The 23507-nt window shown below is 34.9% G+C and overlaps 3 protein-coding genes and 1 long non-coding RNA gene across 6 annotated transcripts; 1 reads left to right on the forward strand and 3 right to left on the reverse strand.

The window, feature by feature from the left end:
• Positions 1 to 1875: 1875 nt before the first annotated feature.
• On the reverse strand, positions 1876 to 7297 carry LOC145054571 (uncharacterized). 3 transcript variants are annotated; one of them, XM_079002799.1, is made up of 5 exons: positions 7162 to 7297; positions 6639 to 6685; positions 3821 to 3909; positions 3304 to 3466; positions 1876 to 3213 (listed from the first exon to the last, which is right to left on the reverse strand). In XM_079002799.1, exons 1-5 carry the CDS (start codon positions 7232 to 7234, stop codon positions 3037 to 3039), a joined length of 549 nt encoding a protein of 182 aa, XP_078858925.1. In that variant the 5' UTR covers positions 7235 to 7297; the 3' UTR covers positions 1876 to 3036. The 3 variants fall into 3 exon arrangements, with proteins under 3 accessions (XP_078858925.1, XP_078858927.1, XP_078858926.1); XM_079002801.1 differs by having other exon boundaries at positions 6639 to 6717; positions 7162 to 7296; XM_079002800.1 differs by lacking the exon at positions 6639 to 6685.
• On the reverse strand, positions 4891 to 6631 carry LOC145054573 (uncharacterized). The gene is made up of 2 exons (XR_013684838.1): positions 5459 to 6631; positions 4891 to 5242 (listed from the first exon to the last, which is right to left on the reverse strand). It is a non-coding gene; the product is annotated as an uncharacterized LOC145054573 (long non-coding RNA).
• A 2544-nt stretch (positions 7298 to 9841) lies between the features above and the next one.
• LOC145054574 (F-box protein CPR1-like) lies at positions 9842 to 12900 on the reverse strand. Its single transcript, XM_079002802.1, has 3 exons — positions 12713 to 12900; positions 11468 to 11588; positions 9842 to 11305 (listed from the first exon to the last, which is right to left on the reverse strand). Exons 2-3 carry the CDS (start codon positions 11543 to 11545, stop codon positions 10106 to 10108), a joined length of 1278 nt encoding a protein of 425 aa, XP_078858928.1. The 5' UTR covers positions 11546 to 11588; positions 12713 to 12900; the 3' UTR covers positions 9842 to 10105.
• Positions 12901 to 18478: 5578 nt separating this feature from the next.
• LOC145050599 (uncharacterized) lies at positions 18479 to 19402 on the forward strand. Its single transcript, XM_078998823.1, has one exon. It carries the CDS (start codon positions 18479 to 18481, stop codon positions 19400 to 19402), a length of 924 nt encoding a protein of 307 aa, XP_078854949.1.
• The last annotated feature ends 4105 nt before the right edge of the window (positions 19403 to 23507 follow it).

The raw sequence follows: 23507 nt of genomic DNA on the forward strand, positions 1-23507 counted from the left end.
AACAAGTGATCTACAACCATCTTCTTTTCGCCAATTGCTATGACATATGCTTTTCTACAAGAAATAGTCTTTCAATTACAACACCTAAACAATATAAAAAGAAGAGTAAAAGAAAAACAAATAGCAATAATTCCACCAACAAACATTAACATAAATAAATGAATAATTAAATCTATTAAAAATGCCGTTATTAGCAAATACACAAGCGAACTATATGGATACAAGTAAAGCAAATATTAACAATCATTCACGAAGAAAACGCTAGATATAACAGTTAGAGCCCATGTTTTGAAAACCGGACCGGACCGGCCGGTTCGACCGGTTCAACCGGGAACCGGTCCCGGATCCGGTTCTTAAAGGCTAAAAAACCGGTAATCGTTTGAACCGGTGAAAACCGGTAAAAACCGGTCCGGTTGAACCGGTAAAACCGGTCAAAACCGGAAATTTTAAAAAATATTTAATTTTTTCATTTTTTGTATTTTTTATATAATTAAATATAATTATGACATCATCCGGTTTTTCCGGTTTTTGAGACCGGTCCGACCGGTTGGACCACCTGAACCATCGAACCAGTAAGACAACCGGTCCGGTTTTCAAAACCTTGGTTAGAGCATATACTAAAGCAAATAAGCCTTTCAATTGAACCACCTAAATCTTAACTTCAGTTTTTTCTTCGGATGACTATTAGACAAAAAAAAATGTTCAGAGATCACTTTATTTATTTTACTAATGCTACGAGAGTATATGATTTCCTGAGTGGTTTTCAGTTGAAACCCCGAACAACTACATCTGCATATCAGAGATCACTTTATTTATTTTGCAACTAACAAATGATTATCAGAAACAGATAAGCAATATTATTGATGGATATCTGTCCATCTTAATAATGCATGTAAAGGTTGATCATATATATTTCTGGTAGAATGAGTGGAATCCTGCCATCACATAGACGATTACAGGTAGAACGAAAGAGTTAATACCTTTGAGAGACATAGATCAAGATTCTCCTCAAAAGTTAACATTTAAAATACACGATATGATATGACTGACTATATACACAACAGCTTTGTGTTCCATCTTTAACCAGATGCATGCGTTCTTGATATATATATATATATATATATATATATATATATATATATATATATATGGGGTTTAATATAACACCCATCTCTTTTGACCAAAATTTCCGTGAATCTAACAAGCCTCGAAGCTTCACCAACCACGCATCCCATTTGATAAACCACACAACCCACTTGACTCATTGCTGCAAGTCCGGCTGTTATTTGGACAAGAGGCAAAGTCATGAATGATGTAAAGCTTCATCTACTTACTGCTTTCAACATTTGGGCAATAAATCTAATACTATTGTTTGAAGTTTAAACATGCTGCGATGACCATCACATCACCACCCAACATGTAACAAAACCAAAATTACCTAATTTAACAATATATATATATATATATATATATATATATATATATATATATATATATATAAACTGTTTGTTAAACCTTTTCAAAGAAAATTGAGGTACTAGGAGGAACAATTGTCAAACTTGGTTACTATTTAGTGGCAATTTCCTGTATCCAAAACAAGAACTCAAATGCAAGAAATTAAGATGCAGAAACCCAAGAAATCAAACACCCGGAGACATAAAGTTAACTTTAACGTTTTCACAAGATATGAATAGTAACCAAGATCGATGGCTATACATTAGTCTCATCAAAGACATCAAATTAGTTTCTTGCTAGAAAACTCCTTGAATAGCAATAAGGTTAGACTTAGACATATGCCGAATTAGAACCAACATGTCCAAATGTTAAACAAGCTAAAAAAGGGTCTGCCTAAGAATATCAAATTGAACCACAACAGCAAGAGAGAACATAGATGCAATGCAACTAAAATAGATACTTTACATAAACGTAATTAAGAAACATGAATTGCATCATATTTTACATCTCTCCATTTAGATTTTGTCCAACACCACCTGCCATCTCATGCTCAGTAGGTGATACCCAAACAAGACTGTCGACATACTCCACGATTTTATCTACACCATGGTCTTCTGGACAATGATCCTCCAAGTATTTCTGCTCGTTTGTCGATGGATCTAATAAGACAAGATAACCATCACCTTCAGTAAGAAACTCTGTGTGATGTGAATCCAAATGGATAGGTATAACCAATAAAGTGTGAAAAGACATGGCGTTTGACCCATGATTCAGCCACCCCATACTCATCCATCACCCACACCTCATATGCAACATCATCAATATATGACATCACACAGAGTTTTCCGGCCAAAATTCCTACTACATTTGAGCGATTGTGATCTAGTGTAGAATCTGGAAGAGGCATCTCACGAAATGTCTCTGAACCCAAATCAAATCCCACTATCGTTTTTGTATCTTCCTTCCCATTCGTACAACCAAGCCAATGAAGATGCCCGTCATGGCCATCAGCACAAACATCATCGCGATTGATAAGGATTGCGATGTGAGAGAGAAACATTTCAGTGATCAACTTCCAGGAACCTTTTCTCATACTATAAATCTCAACTTGCAGCCACCATGTAACCACATTTTCATATGGTCCGTTAATGCCTGTGAGCTTGACAACTTTATAATCATTTGTTTTGGGATCAAACCCAAACCGGAAATGGATTTTGAACGAATTGTAACCATGACAGGGCGTGGAGTATGGTGGGAGAGTTAACACCGCGGAGAGAGAAGGATTCCAAATGTGAATAACATAATCATCATAAGAAGAGCATATTAAGCCGTTAACAGAACCGATAACATTGATGCCATTTGTATGTCCAGATTTGGGGTTAACAGGTACTTTGATGAAATTAGTGAGTTCCAGACAAGGAGATCGACTCGATTTTGCTGTGAATGGTTTAGAGTCGGAAAAAGATTCTTCTACGTGGAAGACCAAGAGAATTTGATCGTTGTGATGGATGGAACGATGGAGGTGGGATTTTACAAAAGAGGAATGAGATAAAAGGGCATTCCATGATTTGGAGACAGATCTCATTTGAGCAAGCTGTTTAGCAAATAAACAGATGAATATGTTTGATAAAAGCTCGTCCGGGAGGTTCTCCATAGTCGCTGGTTGTTGTGGTGAAGCTGTCGATGTGGTTGGATTTGGAAGGCATGTCCCATTATTCCTAATAAACTTAGAATCTTGAGCATCTCTTCTTCAAGAACCTGAAGTAAATATTTATAATAATATATTGCACATGAAAATACGCTAATAATTTTTTTTGCTTAAAAGACGAACAAGAAGATATTACTCACCCTTGAACTGACAACGGAAGCATGGAAGTTATCCCTCTCATCTCCATGTTTGTGTCTTTTCATTGATCCACTTGTTGTTGATGCTTCAAGCCTTAAAAGAGAAGTTGGTGACTCCTCGATGGTTCTTGAATGCAACAACGTTATCAATCGCTGGGTTTCAGACCTGAAGCAGCAGTATATATAATTCCAAAGAATGAGACACCAAATTCACCGACTAGATACTTACAATTTTATCACTAACATCAACTTACTTTAGTGTTAAATATATTATTAACCAAAAGCAATTCCATTTTGACTATTTTTCTGCCCTACTTTTCTAATACAAATTGGCAAGAAATATCAGTATAATAACACTGCTAAGTTTATTAACTGAATGATGGACTCGCTGTTTTAAATGCCACGGAAGCATGAATGTCATGTGCAAACATATTGAAGCTTATGGTCAAATGAGCATACCCCTCAAGTTCAAATATGCAGTATGATAGCAGTGTAAGATTGTAGTAATAGAAAGACAAACCTAGTAAAGGTCATCTGTTTCAATATTTGTTCAAGCTCTGATTTCCCAACAGTAACAGAAGTGCTAAGTTTGGATGCTCTGGTTGAACCCTTCAGTTCAAAAATTCGGAAGTGCATCAAGGTTACAATAGATTCAGACATAAATGGTTGGATAAAGCATTGAGATGAGTACTTATTATTAATCAACTCATAATGAAAAAAAATACTAAGACCAACAACAATTTAAACAAGTCCCCTTCATCTACTTTTCATAGTTAACTGTAACGACTATAAACAACATAATAGGTTCTTAGCTACATATTGTAGATGGACTTATTAGATAGGTGTTTGAACTTAAAAAAAAAAAAAAAAAAAAAAAAAAAAACACAATAGCAGAGAAAAGTATTGGAAAAAATTCCACCCCACCACTATTGTCAATATTTACCACTTTATGAGAAATTCCAGTGATAAAGAAACGCTTGCAAATCACAAGAAACAACAAATTATATTTGTTCATGACGTCAAGTGAAGGGCGTCCAAGTTGAACTCATAAGAGGACGCTACTCAGAATTAGAAACAATATATAGTAAGCATAATCAAAACAGCAACAGAAATCATGAGGAAACATCATAAAACCCCTCAAAAAATAAAATATTACTATTTGCCCACTTAACTAAAATTACCAAAAATTCAAGAAAGAACTTGATTTAAAATTAGACAAAACTATAAATTTGGTCCCTGTGGTATTCAAAAAACTTTGGATAGGGTCCAAAAAGTTTTGGACATGCATGGAAGGTCCAAAATCAAGAATTTTCTTTGATTTTGGTCCAAAAAAACTTGAAAAGACGGTTATGCCTTTTCATTTTCTTTTTTATAATTATTTTAATACTATTTTGATTTAAAAAGAACAATTTGCTACCAACCACCCCACCATACTCACTCTCTCTCTCTCTCTCTCTCTCTCTCTCTCTCTCTCTCTCTCTCTCTCTCTCTCTTCTTCTTCTTCTTCTTCTTCTTCTTCTTCTATGATCTACAAATCGATGAAAAAACCCAGATTTTTTTACAATTTTGCTACTAGATTATACACATAAGTTAACCCAAAAAACCAAATTCTTCAATTAAAAAACCAATAGTATTCCTCTCAACATGTTCAATAAGGTTAAACTTCTTCTTCTGATCTATCTTTTATGACTGCAACATACTCCAGATTCCTTCTTGGCTGAACAATGAACTCATTCTCGATTCCTTTACTTTTCTCTTCTGATATGTGTTTGTATTTTAGAAGTATTTCATTTCCAGAACCTCAGTAAAGGTACTTTTCTTTCATGTATTGAAATATCTGATGGTACTTTTCTTTCAGGTGTTTCATCGAGCACCTGGAGTGCATTGTTTTCCTTCTTCTTTTTCTGATCTATTTAGAAGCATATGATTCCAATTTTCTTTCCTGAGACATCCAATTCAGCAAATAGATGAAGATGTATAGAAATAGGAATACAAAATTAACGAGTTGGAACTAAAATAAGGGAAAATTGTAAGTGATTTGGATGCATCAATTGTGTCTTCAAAGATGAGGCTGATGGAGAAGTGACTACAGTTTCATCCCACCCCTATTTGATATTCATTCTTGCAATTAAAAGTGTTTTTTTCTTGCTAATCTTACCCCTCTTTGTGGAAATCAAAAACCCAAAAGATGAGATGATGTAAACTGAAACCCCCGAAGAATATTTAAAACAATGTCGAAGAAGATGAAGCAGTGGCTGAGCGATGTCATCAGATGTCTTGACTCTTAGAACCAACACCTCTGTTAGCGGGTTTTGCTTGTGAGAGATTTGATTTTTAGGATGTATATGTGAGAGGTTTTAGTTGCAGGTAAATATGAGGAAGAAGAAGATGGGATGGGGTGGTGATGAATCTGCATCAATGATATATGTGAGAGTGTGTGTTTATTGTGGTGGAGAGAGAGAGAGAGAGAGAGAGAGAGAGAGATATGGTTGGGGATAATCCTTTTTTTTCCTTTTTTAAGTTAAAATGGTACTCCTTTCATCCCAAAATTATAGTCCATCTTTCCTTTTTGGTTTGTCCCAAAATAATAGTCCACTTCTAAAAATAAATACCATTTTTACCAAAATACCCTTCATTATTACTTAACCAACTAAGCATTTAATGGAACATTAAATGCAAAGTAAGGACAAAACTGTCATTTTATTATATAAAGTTAGTGGTAATTAATGTTTTTCTTAATTTGTGTGTTTTTTATCTGTAGACAATAATATTAGGACAGAGGAAGTATTAAATTAATTATAAAAAATACAAAAAAGAAAATAAAAGGGCATAACCGTCATTTCAAGTTTTTTTTGGAGTAAGGGGGTGTTTGGCTTAGCTTTTTAAGGGCCAAAAGTTCTTTTTGGAAAAGTTGCAAAAAGTCAGGTTTTACTGACTTTTCTAAAAAGTTGATTTTCCTTCTATCAAAAATCCAAAAGTAGGTTTTAAAATTGTTTTGCCAAACATCTTTTGGCTTCTATCTTTTTCTAAAAGATCTTTTGGCTTCTCAAAAGCTAAGCCAAACACCCCCTAAAATCAAAGGAAGTTTTTGATTTTGGACCTTCCATGCAAGTCGTAAACATTTTGGACCCTATCCAAAGTTTTTATGAAACCACAAGGACAAATTTTGCAGTTTTGTCTTAAAATTAATATGTGAAAAATAAATGAAGTTTGAAAACTAGCAATTAAGAAACAAATTAAGATGTTACTAGCATTACTTATTGGCACCATTATACAACATTCTAATATGTCAAGCACACAAGTAAAATTATTCACGAAGCATGAAATAAGAAACTTACATTTCGTCCTGCTTCATGAGAAACATTTTGAAGTTCTTCATACATCTCTAGTCACATATTAATAACTTTTATAAGGAGTCTGTACGCAGAAATACAAGTAAAGCAATACAAAGGTAATTTAATATCAAATACTGGTCACTGAATGGGAAGATCGTCCACATCCAAACATTTCTATAAATAAGAACTACAACATAATAAGAGATAAGCATATGTTTTCACAGCCAAAGTAACCCCTAAGCAATTCAAAAGTGCAGAATTCATATATCATCCAAAAACAAACTAAAACATACTTGCATGACCTATGATATGGTAAAATGGATGCGCCAAAGCAAAAAAAGTAATCAATCGAAAAGAAATGAAATACAGAAAAACCTAATATAAATCCACATCATTCCTTAACTTATGATACCCTACAATAGCCATGACAAAAAGCATCAGAATACAGGCAAATAAGCCCTAACAAAGCTCACAGGGGCAAAACAATAATTATAAATTAATCTAAGTGAGAGCAAACGTGTTGAACCTGGTCCGAAAAGCCTCTTACGGAACCCTCCGCCGCTTTCATAAGGAGAGCTTCCATCGTCCGCCGTGGCCATAGGAAACTGCAGCTGTCGAGTAGCAAAGAGAAAGTGAAAGAGGAAAAAAAATGTGATTTATTTTTTTTAAATTACTTTTTGGCTTTTAACTTTTTTTTTTTAGTTTTAATTTTAACTTTTCTAAAATTGTAGAAAATGCCGTTTAAGAAATACAAAAGTTTTTTTTTTAAATAATTTTTTGTAAAGAAAAAAAATATAAGTTTTTAAAAGTCAGGGAAATATAATTTTTAGTCTTTTAAAAAGTCAAATTACACTTAAAAGTCAAAAAAATAACACTTTTTAAATCAACTTTTTGCCTCCTCAAAACTAAAGTAAAAAAAAAACTTTTACAAAAAGAGTCTTTTGAGCTTAAAAAGTAATCTGAAACACCCCAAAATGGAGTAGTTAATTGTGGATTTTATTTTTGCTCGAGTTAGGTTTCTAGAGATATAGAACGAGAGATTTTCTAACATGTGTCCTAATGAGACATATAAAAAACTTTAATTATTACAAATATTATCATAATTAAATATGAAATTCATTAATTATAAGTAATATTATTATAATTAAATGAAATACATTGATTATCTATATAAATAAATGCATTTACATTCAGTTATGGTTATATTTTTCATAATTAAGGTTTATTATATGTATTCTTAAGACGCGTATTAGAAAATCCCAAAAAATATTATATTTCATCTATCAAATTGGACTCCATCCTATTTGGCTCGTGCATGGACGGTTTGGAGTGTGTTGATCACGTATTAGTGGAATGCCCTTATGCTACTATGATATGCGACAAGATATGCACCGGTATTGGGGAACTAGTAGAATACATGGCTAGGTGGGGTAGATGTTTGAAAAAAAAAAGCAAGAAGTTAACTGTTATATGTACGAGTTAATGTGGACACTATGGAAGACCATAAACGAAAGGCTATTTCAAGCGAACTCTAGTACCCCTTCAAAAGTTGTGGAGACTGTTAAATCATTGGTGTATTTGTGGATTAAAGTTAAGGGTAAAGGTGTAATTTGTAATTAGGAGGATTGGAAGGTTTATTCTTTCTCCTCACTGTAATTGTGGTGTAATTGTGTTGCTTTCATTGTATTGTACTGTTTTTTGTTGGCTTCACTGTAGCTTCCTGCTCACTGGGGTCGTTTCAATTGTCGTTTCGAAAAAAAATATTATTTACCAAAATAAAATGTCCGTATAAAACTAATTCAAGTTAATATTAATATTAATAAAACAAACATTTTGCTAGTGTCATTTTATTATTCCTTGACCTATACCTCCAACCCAACACACACATCAATTGATGGGCATAAAAGGAAAAGATAAGAATATCTTAAAATTTTAGACATCACTTTATTTGTTTTCCCATTGCTATAAGCGTATATGATTAAATTCTTCCATACCTAATTGGTTTTTAGTTGAAAACCCAAACATCTATTATGGTATGAATGCAAGGATATAGAGTAAAAACTAATAGGTGATCTCAGCCTTCGCCTTCGCCCAAAACGTTTTTTTTTAAAACAAAAATGAGACAAAAAATGTAAAGTTCAACAAAATCTAGGGACCATTTATGTAAATAAAGCCAATTCCCTCACAAAATCTTTAATATATATAAAACAAAAATGGGACCAAAAGTATCAAGTTTGACAAAATCTAGGGACCATATATTTAAATTAAGCCAACTCCAGCACAAAAAACACTATTCATAAACATGTTATGCTTTTAATACTTTTAATATATATATATATATATATATATATATATATATATATATATATATATATATATATATATATATATATATATATATGCCCAGATGAATCATAGAAACCCCATCTAAATCTTGATACCAACTCGATTGTATCTTGCACACAACTTTTAAGTTAGACGTAAGACATCACCGTCTCCTCCCCACTTGTCTTGCAAAACATTGATAGTTTTCACAACAAAAATACTGGGAAAAGTGGACAAAGCTAAGCACTAAAAACGACATTGGTATTTTTCCAATGGTTAATCCTTATGATCCTAAAAAGAAACATGCACTGAAATGTTAATAGTTTTTGGTCCCAAACAAGACTCTAGACATACTCAAACATATTTGAATCTTCTAGAAAAGAAGACAAAAGTTTCATTGATTAAAAAAAAAAATCACACGCACAAAAGCATATGATAGATGTTAACGGAAACCCCTTTGCAGAGTACGACATTATGCCAAACCAAAAAGTTTAGTCTACCGTGGTGTTCTTACTTTCTTTTCTATAATTAGGCTTCCATTCACAATCAATGACATGTTCATGCAGACCCAACCCAAATAATTAATATGAATTGTTTTTCTGTGAAGCACCATAAGAAAGAGTTCGTTATTCCAAGGTTAATTAATGATAGATGTAAAGCTAAACCATGATAAAATATAAAATAGAAAGACCCCACAAATCAATGCCATTAGGTAACAAACCATTGATTTCTACTAAGAAAAACATTTGTTACACAAACCAAAGCATCAAGTGTCCAGTAGCATCGGTATTTTACTCGACTTTAATGATCATGACTGATAGTCTGTGAGTGATTTTTATACAAGAGGCAAAAGTCATTAATTATGTCAAGTTTCACAAACATTCGAACAAAAATGGAACTTCATTACTATTTAATAGTATTGTTTCAAACTTGCTCCATATCATTTGTCCCATGTCATGTATAGCAACAATTCTGACGACAAGAGAGAATGTTAAACAAGGTAAAAAGGGTCTACCTCCTGAGTCCTCAGAAAATCAACCTTAAACCACACCGACAAGAGAGAACGTAGTTGCAATGCACTAAAAATGGATACTTTACTATAACCTAATTAAGAAACATTACATCATACTTGAAGTCTCTCAATTTCATTTTGTCCTCAACCATTCCACCATCTCATGCTTGGCAGGTGCTACCCAAACAAGACTTTCAACATACTCCACAATTTTTTCTACACCATATTCTTCAGCACAATGATCCTCCAAGATACACTGCTTGTTTGCAGATGAATCATACAAGACAAGATAACCATTATCTTCAATAAGAAACTCATTGTGCAATGTGAATCCATACGGCCATGTATCATCAAAAAACGGTGATAAGACATGGCGTTTGACCCATGATTCAGCCACCCCATACTCATCCATCAGCCACACCTCATATGCAACATCCTCAATATATGACATCACACACAGCTTCTCAGACAAAACTCCTAAAACATTCACACGGTTTTGACGTATAGAATTTGGAAAAAGTATCTCACGGAATGTCTCTGAACCCAAATCAAATGCGATTATCGTTTTTGGATCTTGCTCCCCATTAGCATAACCAAGCCAATGAAGATGGCCATCATGGCCATCAACACAAACAGAATCGCCATCAATAATGTTTGTGATGTGCGGTGGAAACCTTTCAGTGATCAACTCCCATGAACCTTTTCTCATGCTATAAATCTCAATTTGCAGCCACCATCTAACGGCATATGTTCGTGGTCCAGTAAGGCCTGTGAGCTTGACCACTTTGTAATCATCAGTTTTGGGATCAAACCCAAACCGGAAATGGATTTCGATTGAATCACAATCATGGGAGGGCATAGAATATGGCGGGAGAGTTAACACGGCGGAGAGAGAAGGGTTCCAAATGTGAATCACAGAATCACCATAAGTAGAGCATATTAAGCCGTTAATAGAACCAATAACACTAATACTAGTATATTCAGGTTCGGGGTTAACCGGGAGTTTGATGAAATTAGTGAGCTCGAGATGGGGAAATCGACACCGGTGTGCTACAAATTGTTTAGGATTGGAAGATCCGTGGAAGACCAAGAGAATTTGATCGTTGTTGTGAGACGAACGATGAAGGTGGGATTTCACAAAGGAGGACTGAGATAAGAGAGAATTCCAAGATTTGGAGACAGACCTCATTTGAGCAAGCTGTTTGGCCGATAATCGGATGAATATGTTTAATAAAAGCTCATCTGGGAGCATCTCCATAGTCATTTGGTGTTGTGGTGAAGCCATGGATGTTATTGGAAGCTTAGCAGGCGAAGCAATATGCTCTTCAACAACCTGAAAACAATAATATAATATAATATAATATAATAATGTACTTAATGATCTAATAATGGATGGATGGTAATGGTTGGTAAATAACAAAGCCACCAAATTGCATATGCTCGAAACTGTTGTGAATAAAGGCACAAAAAATACGAGAATGAAAATATTACTCACTCCATGTTTATGTTTTTTCAGTGAGCTACTGGTTGTTGATGCTTCAAACCTTATAATAGGAGATGATGACTCCTCCATGGTTCTGGAATGCAACAACGCTATCAAGCGCTGGGTTTCAGAACTGTAGCAGCAGTATATGTATAACAACACATCAGTAGTGGCACAACACCAAACACACTTACTGAATATATATACTTTCAAAACCAACATCAATTTACTTTTATGTTTATATTATTTAAAAGATATGAATATAGATGTTACATATGAAATTAACCACAACATAATACTAAAAAAGTGCCATTTCTGTCTATTTTGACCAATTCTCTGCTCTCTTTTTTAAAAAAACAAATTGGTGAGGAACATGAGCATATTTACTCTGTTTGATTGATGCACATGCACTCACTGTGTTATACCTCAAAAAGCAAGTTTTTGTCATGTAAAACATATTGCAGCTTATTGACAAAAGAGCACACTCCTCAAGTTCAAAGATGCATTATGAAGTTAGCATAAAAATGTCACCATCTACATCGTATATAATAGCATTGTAAAAAATTATACTGAAGATATCCCAATGGTGGCAGATATGCTAGCAGAATTCCCACCTAGTATAACATATTGCAGATTCATAACCTAGTATAAAGACAATGGTTCATGCAAAGATTTAATGGTTTGTGTAGTCTAATACTCTAATGTGATTGTTTGTCAACATTGACAGTTATGATTATGTTTCAAATAATTTATTTCTTTGGGAATTAGTTGCAAGTTGCAACTTTTTAGTTTTTCAGCTATTATCTCATAAATACCTCTATTTCTCATCAGTATGCTATTTCTAGAGGTCCAAAAGCAGCCCCTGCTATAAGGCTCTTGGACTATCAAAACTAACAATCTAAAGCAAATGTAGCACAGCTAAAAAGAGTAGAAAATCAGATTAGCAAAAACCTTTCTAAAGATTATAAGACCTACGTACAATATAAGAAGAGATAAGCATATTTTAACAACCAAATTAACCCCTAAGCAATTCAAAAGTGCAGAACTCGGAAATTATCAAGAATACATTATTACTATTGCTTTTTGCATACAGCCAAAAAAACTAATCATTTGAAAAAAGAAGGCAGCAATAAAGTAAAAAATAAAATAAAAAACATGATACAAAGCCACACCAATTCAGCCAAATAGGTCCTAACTAAGCTCACAGGGGCAATAATTAGTTAAAAGCTGATCTAACTGAGAACAAAAATGTTGAACCTGGCCGGAAATGTCTCTTTCGAAACATTTCTCCCACTGCGCCGCTTTCGTGGGGAGCCCTTCCATCGTCCGCCGTCGCCATAGATGAAGCTGAAGTTGTCTCGCGTAGGTAGAAATTAAGAAAGAGAAATGGAGACAGGTCACAGGAGTGAGCGAAAAAAGTAGGGCTTTTATTTGTGTTTAATATATGATAAAACTCGATGTGGGGTGGGCGTGTATATGATAAAACTCGATGTGGGGTGGGCGTGTGCCATTGATTTTAGAAACTTTTAACTTTAAAATAAAGAAGTAAAGATGTTCGGATAATAGAAAAGTTTATTTGAAAATGATTTTTTACATAAAGAAAAATAAAAGGTTTTAAAAAATGCCAAAAAAGTGACTTTTGTGATTTTACATATAAAAGTTACATCAAAAGTCATTTTACTAATCCAAACACGTTTTAAATAGCTTCTTTTGCAAAAAATCCATCTAAAAAAAGATTTTTGATAAAAGCACTTCCAAACACCCTCTTAAACTCGTTCGACTAGAAGTCCAGTGTAACATCCAAAAACATGGTCCCAAAATTTTCATTTTTAAAATAGATAAAATAATATTTCCAATATCATTCATACAACTCAATCCCAAAACAAAGTATTAAATATCATTAAAATCATAGTAAAACATAGTATGCGGAATCCCAATGGTGTGTGCAATGCAGTCACCCCGAGCTCTTCCCTTTGTCACAGGAAGTACCTAAAACATAAACTGAAAATCATAAGCACGAAGCTTAGTGAGTTCCCCAATATACCACATATCACGCATACACAAATCACATATTGGGCCCCTGCCCTTCATCTGACCTCGCCATGTCTCGAGTCTCACTTATCCTCGGGCCTCGCCCGACATCGAGCCCCGCTCGGATTACAAATCTATTATTTTCAAGCCTCGCCTATCACTGAGCCTCGCCCACCATACACATACAAAACATCACATAATCATGTTAACACATAAAATAATCATAAACACTAGCATATGTTCCAATCATCGGACCTCGCCCGTTACACACATTACCATATAACCATATAGTTATATAGACGTATAACCATACTAGCACATGCAATAATTACAAAGACTATAGCATGCCATACAGTTATTGGGCCCCGCCCAGCATCAGACCTCGCCTGGTAAGCATAAAATCAGGTACTAATAACTAACATACAATCTAATCATCAGGCCCCGCCTGGTATCGGGCCTCGACCGGTAAGCATATCATCATACAACACATGCAAGAGTCACGCAGACCCCTATCATCCTAACATATAAATCATGGGCCGACATTGACGCCTTCGACCCGCTAAACCCAGTGAGGAGACTCACCTCGCACTGTTGAAGTCCTTCGGATAAAACTTTGGCTGCTGGCTGACAGATCCCCGAACTGTCAACAACAAAACAACACCCAATTAATAATTAGGTTCCAAAGCATAACCATATATCCATACTTGGGGTGAAAAGAGCATTTACCCCCAACCTAGCTTGATCCAAGCCCAAGGCCTAAACTCACACTCTTAAGGCTCAAAAGCCAAAGAATCAACCAAGGCCCAATATATGGCCTAATTTTCCAGATTTTGCCCAAACCCCTTACATGGGCCTTACTCTAAAGCCCATCCAATTTTTCCTAGTCCATACACTTGTTCTCATATGGCCCATCAAGATTCCAAACATCTAAGCCCAAAAGAAAAGCCCAACTTGAAGCCCAAACACAATTAGGGTTTTCACATAAAATGACGATTAGGGTTAATTAAGAAAAGTTAACTCATTAAGGACTTAATCCATTGTGTCCATCACTATACTAGGTCAACCATACAATGTGGTCAGTAATAATTTATAATTCCAATCCAACGGTCCAAAACGCGAGTCCCCACAAGTCCAAACTGAAGTCTCCAAAATTAGGGTTTCCTAAACCCTAATTAGGTCCAGGTTAAGTTTTTAGAGTAATTTGGGTTGCACTAGGTTGGGCACCACCCACTGCCACCTCGGGCAGTGGTGGTCAACGGCGGTCCACGGCTACAGCCAAGGGCGGAGGCACCATGGGGGATGTCGGGTGTTCTCCCCCCCCCCCCCCCCAATTTCTTTTAAGTTGCAACTACATTATTGATAAGAAAAGCCCAATAAGCCCACATCGGTTAATTAACTTTATTTTAACCCCTACCAATCTTTTAAAAAAACAATTATTATTATTATTATTATTATTATTATTATTATTATTATATATGGTTAGGTTATTTTGTTTTTACTAACTATTGTGTGCCAGAATGCACAGATTTTGACCATCGGATGGAATATAATCAAAGATCATGATTTGAGGGTCTATGACAGTAGAATAAGATAGCATGTACCATATAATCACACAAATTTCAGCATAAGGGCATTTTAGTCAATTAACCTATATTAAAAAAGGAAATTTTCGGATTTTTAGGGATAGTTAATTCCTTTCTTTTTTTAAAATATGAATATTTTAAATTAATTCAAATTTAAAAATCCGATTTTATTCTGTCAGAATGATAGAATGCCAACCATAAACTAGTAAATATATTTTTCGATTTTATTCTCTCAAAATGACAGAATGTCAACCATAAACTAGTAAATACATTCTGAAAGAATACACAAAATCAATTCTTGAACTAATAATATAACAAATAATTACATTGTATGATTGTGATTCATTGAATAATAACAACATTCTGAAAGAAATTATTTTTAAGCAACACTTTATACATTGTAGCATAACACATTCTGGTATAATACACTCTCGTTCTATATGTTTTCTTCCTTCTCCACATCAATGTTAGCCTCTTCAAAACATAAATCCACAAAGAAAACATAATCAAGTTTCAAAAATTAAACAATTCAATGCGTTCTAATAGAATAAAAACTATAAATTCTGACAGAATGTATTAAAGACTATAAAGTTTGACAGAATATAGTAGAAAAATAAAAACTATAAATTCTGACATAATGTAGTAAAGACTATAAAGTCAACCATAAAGTATCACAAATTCATTACCAGTTAAACAAATATATTTGTTGTGAGATTGAAATTTTGTGTATGTTTGACCTCTAAGCCACTTCAAAATATGCTAGCATTCTATGAGATTGACATTTTGTGCGATTGGCATTCTGTTAGAATTGTATTGCATGAGAATGATTTTATACAAGGAGCTGCAAAAAGGAGATAAACATGAGCATGATTTTATACAACATACATTAGAATAAGTAGAATAATTTGAAGTGAACATTTTATCAAACCAACATATTAGATTTCATTTGAACAAAATTGGAATTCGTGATTCCATTCTGGCAGAATTACCCTAATCATATTAAATACTAAGACGATTTTGCTACTGCTACTAATTGAAGATTATTCCTTTGGTGCTTGATATTCATGAGGAAGATAATAAATAAAATTTTCACCAATGTTTTTTTCAAATATCAAATTCTACAAGATAGAATACAAACATGATAAAGTAATTGTTTATAGGTTATCTGAAACTATTCTAAAATTCTATGTGCCTAAAGTCGGATGACTTCACCATCTGATTTTTTGATGTAGTGGTAAAATTCAGGTTGAGCAAGTGAATCATTGACTGAAAACTTCACCATCTTTATATGATGGATCTCAAAAAATCAAGAATATAGTATCAAATGGGTAGATAAAATTAGGAAAAATCAAACACTTACATATAGTGTTAGAACAACTTCCATGAAAAAGCCCCTGAATGCAGCTCCAATGGGTTCACCGATGGTTGAACAAATCGCAAGGAAGGGAGATCTAATCTCTGGCAGGCTTCCCTTAGTTCACTATCTCCATCTCCGTCAGCCACCAATCGTGGAAAGGAATGGAACGGAGGCAACAGTGTTGCCGTCAAGTGGCAGCGACGGCTGCTCCTTCTATCCGACAACAATCACGCAGGGAGGGAAAGACTTCGATCCTCAGTTGATCGGAGAAGAAAGAAACACACAAACATTCAGAAAATGGCCGATGACTCTTAATCAATCGCAAGGAAGGGCTGCAATCGGCGGTGGGAAGTTGCTGAATTTCTTCTCTGTAGTGGTGATGTTCCAGGCAGGAAACGAAGGTGAAGGATTAGGTCAAATATATTTACTTCATTTCCATAATTGTAGGATTTAAATTAAATAATCTCCTTAATTAAAAGTACAAAAGGTCCAAAATACTCTTTATTGATTTATTTAATTAATTATTATTTCTTGAATTCTCATTGGTGCATTTAGGCACACAATATTTATTGAAAACATTTAAACCTAACTCTATCTATCTATCTATCTCTCTCTCTCTCTCTATATATATATATATATATATATATATATATATATAGAGAGAGAGAGAGAGAGAGAGATAGAGAGAGAGAGAGAATGAGTAGAGATTGAGAATTATGAGGCCCATCCCCCATGTCTATTTTACAACCACCGCCTCACCATATATATATTTTATTTAATTAATCAATACCCATAGAAAAATACCTCCAATTGTTTACAAAAAAAGGTTTGTTGATCGACGCTTCATTCCTTCATCAAGGGTTCAACTTCAAAGGGGTTAAATTTGTTTTTCGGCAGCACTGTTACGTCAAGCGACTTCAAAGGGGTTAAATTTGTTTTTCGGCAACACTGTTACGTCAAGCGATTTAAGGTCAATTTTATTTTTTATTGCATATTTTATTTACTGTTATTTGTAATTAATAATTTAATTATAGTTTTATAATTTGGTTTATTATAATTATAAATTTATAGGATAAATTACAAACAAGAAAAGAACCATCGATTCTTTTTTCAAACGAACAGAGAATATGTGTGACCCACAATTGCATCCGGTTAGTGATAATATTGAAGAAAATGTTCATAATACACACTCATAACCTGATAGGAATTAACATTGAAGAGCCCAATAATATTGAACATGAAAAAAATAATATGTCAGATTCTTTGATTCGTGATCCAGGAGAACGGCCTTCAATCTTAAGTTATCCAAGTAACCGGCGTGATGAGATTAGAAGATTATATATTAAACTTGGACCATACCAACTTCAAAAAGCAAAGTATCCATTCAGTCCTAGTGGTCCAAGAGGATCTATGCATAGTTTTCAACAAGCTTGGTTCAAAAAAATTTGGTGGTTGGAATATTCTGAGAAAAAAGACGCTGCATTTTTCTTCCCTTGCTTCCTTTTCAATAAAAAACCTATTGGCAAATTCGGGTCAGATACATTTACCATATCAGGGTTTAATAAATGGAAAAAGGTAAATTGTGGTAAAGATTGTGCTTTCATTGTACATGAAGGTAAGACTCCAGCCTCAACACATAATTTTTCTGTTAGGTGCTATGAAGATCTAAAAAACCAGTTATGTCACATAGAGAATGTGATAGAGAAGCAGACGACTCAACAAGTTATGGACAATAGACTACGCCTTAAAGTTTTTATTGAATCCATTATATGGCTCACGTTTCAAGGATGTGCTTTAAGAGGTCATGATGAACGACCTAACTCAAGAAATCAAGGGAATTTTCTTGAATTAATAAAGTTCCTTGCTTCTTATAACAAGACTGTTGTTGATGTTGTGTTAGAAAATGCTCATCAAAATGCAAAGTATACATCACCAAATATCCAAAAAGAAATATTACATGTTTTAGCTACAAATGTACCAAAAGCAATTCGTGATGAAATCGGGATGTCAAAATTTTGTTTAATAGTTGACGAGTAATCTAAGAAAGAGCAAATGGCTATTTTTGTGAGATTTGTTGACCAAGATGGGCATGTCAAAGAAAGATTTTTGGACTTAATTCATGTTAAAGATACAACTTCATTAACCTTGAAAAATGAGATATTATGTTCTTTATCTTATCATAAACTTAGTGTTCAAGATATTTGGGGTCAAGGATATGATGGGGCTAGTAACATGCGTGGAGAATGGAATGGGTTGCAAGCTTTATTATTAAAGGAATGTCCATACGCTTATTATATACATTGTTTTGCACATCAACTACAATTGGCTCTAATTGCAACGTCTAAATATGTGACTGGGGTACATAACTCCTTTAAAACCTTAAACTTTGTAGTTAATGTCATATCTTCTTCTTCCAAACGTAATGATCAATTGCAAGATGCTCAAATTGCTGAAATTTCTCATTTAATTGAGGTTGGAGAAATTGAGAGTGGAAAAGGCATAAATCAAATACAAACATTGCAGAGGCCTAGAGATACTAGGCGGAGCTCTCATTTCAAATCAATATGCACTTTGATGAGATTGTTTGGTCCATCTTGTGTAGTATTGACTGACATTGTTATAAAAGGTTCTACATCTTCTCAAATAGGTGATGCAGCATATGCACTTACGCATGCATTATCATTCGATTTTGTCATTGTTATGCACATGATGAAAGAAATAATGGGGATAACTGACAAGCTTTGTCAAACTTTACAACAAAAATCTATTGATATTGTTAATGCATTATCCTTGGTTTCTACAACAAAAATATTGATTCAAAAGTTTAGAGATGAAGATTGGCAATCGCTTTTGGACCAAGTGGTTTCTTTTTGTGAGAAAAAAAGCATTAATATCCCTAACATGAATGAAACTTATAGATATGTAATTTGCCAACATCGTGAAAAAGACAATATAACCATAGAGCATCACTACTGAGTTGAAGTATTCATTGATGCTATTGATAGTCAGTTACAAGAGTTGAACTCTAGATTTAATGAGTCTGCAACAGAGCTTCTCCGTCTCAGTGTTATGCTGGATCCAAGAAAATCCTTAAATGTTAAGGATATATGTAAATTGGCAATATCATATTATCCTATGGACTTTACGGTGCACAAAAGGAATTTGTTGAAACTTGAGTTACAACATTATGAATTAGATGTGCAAAATCACCCACAACTGAAAAAAAAAATTCTACAATTTATGAGTTGTGTAGAGGCCTACATGAAACAGGAAAGTCAGGTACTTATCCTTTGCTTGATAGATTGATTCGTCTTATATTGACTCTCCCTGTTTCTACTGCGACATCTGAAAGAGCATTTTCAACAATGAAAATTGTGAAAACACGACTTCGAAATACCATGAATGATGATTTTCTTAAAAGTTGTTTGCTTGTTAACATCGAGGGAGAGATTATTGATACATTTCATACAGATGATATTATAGATGATTTCTGTTCCATTAAAAAAAGACGAGCTCAACTTAAAATGCATAAGGTACTATTTTGTATGTTTGTATATATTTTAATTTTCTAAAATGAACCATATGTATCTATGTTATAATTACTTATTTTAATATTTTGCAGGTTAATGGATGAATATGAGTCGATGCTTTTAGTTAGTTGAAAACGTTTGAAGATTGAGGTTAATGGAGATAAGTTTTTAATTCTTTGTCACTTTTTAAAATTTAGACTTATTACTTTATGCGGGTATAACATTATATTTTAATATATTATTACGATGTGAGCCCCCCTTAATCTTAAATCCTGGATCCGCCCCTGGCTACAGCCACCCGCACACGGCAGCGGCTCGAGGGATAACTCCAATAACCAAACACACACATAATTTGTACATCCATAACACACACCAAATCACACACACAACCACCTCCTCACAGTGGCCGGTGGCGGAAAAAGAAAGAGGCTTAGCGGAAGCCACCATGGTGGTTCGCCTCACCTCCGGCCAACATAACACCCCCCATACACACACACACACACTTCACGGGCTCCAGCAGCAACACACGCATATACACGACACGAGACCATAACCCTCAATCGCCAACTAGGCGACTGATAACGCTGGAATCAATAGAAACAGTGACCAAGGCCGACAGCGATAGCAACGACGTACGTAACGTCATGCTCACAAAAAAGAAGAGGAGAGGTGGGTTGTGATTATCCTTACCGAGAGTTTCCAGTCGCTCACGACCCATACATCGACGTCCACAACTCATTCTTCGATCATCAGCAGTTCTCCTGGTTGCTCACGACGTCACCGGAAGCGGGGTTGTAGTGGCGGCGTTCAACGGCAAGGTAGCTGGTGGCGGCTGAGAAGGATTCAAAATGGTGGCGACTGGAGAGAGAGAGAGAGAGAGAGAGAGAGAGAGAGAAAGAGCTAGAGTTAGGGTTTGTATCATTAAAACGAGAGGGAAGGAGTGTCGGTTTAATCTCGTGCCTTCTTACAAACTTAAATCCCTTCTTTCCAAGTTTGGTCCCTCTCTACAAGATATTTTTCAGATTAACTCCCAAACTTACCAAACACCCCCTGCCTTCTAAAATCTTTACAAAACCACTCTGAAAATTTCACTTAACCCCCAATATTAAAAAATTGTGACATTTTAACTCCCGAAACCAACGCCCTGCTAAAATTTTAAGGATGTAGGGTTACAATAAAATAATATGATTTACATATCGGGGTTTAGGGTTTATTATTTATTTTCTTATTTCATTTAATTTTAAATGGAATGTTAGAATTATCCCCCACTTAAATTAGATTTTTTTCCTGGAAATCATTCCTTACCAATTCCAGCAAGCCAACAACTTGGGAAACAAGCCACAACCTCGAGCATACCACGACCTTCCCCAAAGCAACCGAAACCAACCCTCGCAAGGCTCTCCAACCCGCAGATGAACAAATCCCTTCACCATCCGACAGTAATCCATTGCGAAATAACCACAACTTTTCAACCTGAAATATGAAGTCTCGAGAGGGTCTAACTCCCTGACATACCGCCCATACTGCACCAATGTTGAATCTGTCCCATTAATTTCCCAATTGACTACTCAACTTCTTGTTTTTGAAATTCCCATTAGAAACATAATCACTGACCAATTATCTTTGCAGAACATGTATACTTGACCAAGGCTCAGATAATCCTTCAAGTAGGAGACTCGTCCGTGCAACAGTTAAACTCATACGAGAGCTGCACAACAGGATCAAGTCATTTACTCTAAGATTATCCAAACCCATCTGCAATTGACCTATCCTCGGAATAACAAGCTACTCCACACTCGAGTTCCAAATTAATAATACCGCCTTGACTTATCTTGATGCCCTTTACCAATAGAACCATTCCAAATCACAATCACAAGAGCTTAATCTATCATCAAAACTGAATCCATTCATCACCCTTGAACCCTTTGATCGATGCCCTCGACACACAGATACCTTGATCCTCAACCCACGAAACAAAAATTATGCACAAAAAATTCACGATACCCGATTCGATATCTTACCCCAAAAACCAACCCGCTACTCATCTCATAACCCGACATCCACAGATCTACACTTGAATTTCACCCAACACCTTTTGATAATGACAACCCTTTCTAGATCGAGATGTAAAGGTTTCCAAACCAACGCTGGGACTACTAGGCTCGAACCTGGTCCAACCACCAAGTTCCCAAGAGTCCAAATAACAAGGCTACCCAGCCTATAAACCTCTCTACGTCAGACACTGACAACTACCTAATCATGCGACTCAAGATCCAAATCCTTGACTCAACGGTATCAACCAGGTCTCCCCTGTATTGCCAAAATCACACAGGCCTCGACCACGGGTCCCACTCATCTATACCACAAAGCTGCCTCACTCACGGGTCCTACCCGCCTAGAGCTATATAGGCCCGACTCCGCTACGGACCCCTATGTGTTGGATCTATATGCCGAAGATGATGGGTTTTGAGCCCTACATCAATCCTATGGTGTACATGCAAACCCTAAAGCTTTGGATCTAGTTTGTCTAATATACATGCGATAATCATTCAAAGCTCATAAACCCTAATTCTAGCATACAATAATCGAAATTGACAAAAGAATAGAGTTTAGATCTTACGTTGATTGTTATGTTGCAATAACAATCTAAATTCTTCTTTTAATTGACATCTGAAAGCCTAGTTTCTCAAATGTTGCACCTCTAATGGAGTCACAAACACCATGAGCAACAAGATAAATTAGGAGAAGGAGGAGAAGGCACAAAAATGTCCAAGAACCCTTAAAGATCACTTAGCCATGTTTTTAGGAGCCTTAGGGGTCATTATATACTTGTGTGGGCTGCTAGGGTTTCAGGTGAAACCTTGATTCTTTGCTTAGGCCTTAAGCAACCCATGGAGTTCCCTAGAAAGCCCTTGGACGGAAATCATATGGGCTTCCCATATATTTCGTCCAATGCCCTTTCCATTAGGAATCCATAGCCCAATTCAAACTATCATATAATTGCAATATCAGTCCCCTTTATTTAATTAATCTCTTTTAGCCACAAAATTAATTCTTATTAATTCTTGACTAATATTATTAAAACTAATTCTACTTACTGGATTACCTTTTAAATAACTTTGTGTAAGATAAATCCAACACAAAGGATCGATTAAATTGGAATTTAATGTTAATTTTTAGAACCGTTCCCCGGCAATGACGCCAAAAACTTGATGTGTGCAAACTCACTTAGTTTTAAACCTACTTTTAATTATAAAATAACACACAAAGGCAGTGAACCTATCAATTGTGGTATAGTTGAATAAGTAGGGTATCGAACACAGGGAACGGCAAATTAAAACTAAAAACTAATTCTATCTAGATTAATTAATAAGTAGGGGGTTTTCTCTAGTTTTACAAGACTAGAAACTTGCTAACTATTACTAATTTAAAAACTAGAAAACAAAGAACTAACTAGATTCAATAATGGGAAGGAACTTCCGTTTAGTTCAACTCAATTGATCCTATGGTTGATTTCAAGGTAATGGTGCAATGGATTAATTCTTTTGTTG

This window comes from Lactuca serriola, chromosome 5 (genome assembly GCF_051521515.1).
Source record: "Lactuca serriola cultivar US96UC23 chromosome 5, Lser_US96UC23_V15, whole genome shotgun sequence".
In the NCBI taxonomy this organism is placed as follows: domain Eukaryota; kingdom Viridiplantae; phylum Streptophyta; class Magnoliopsida; order Asterales; family Asteraceae; genus Lactuca; species Lactuca serriola.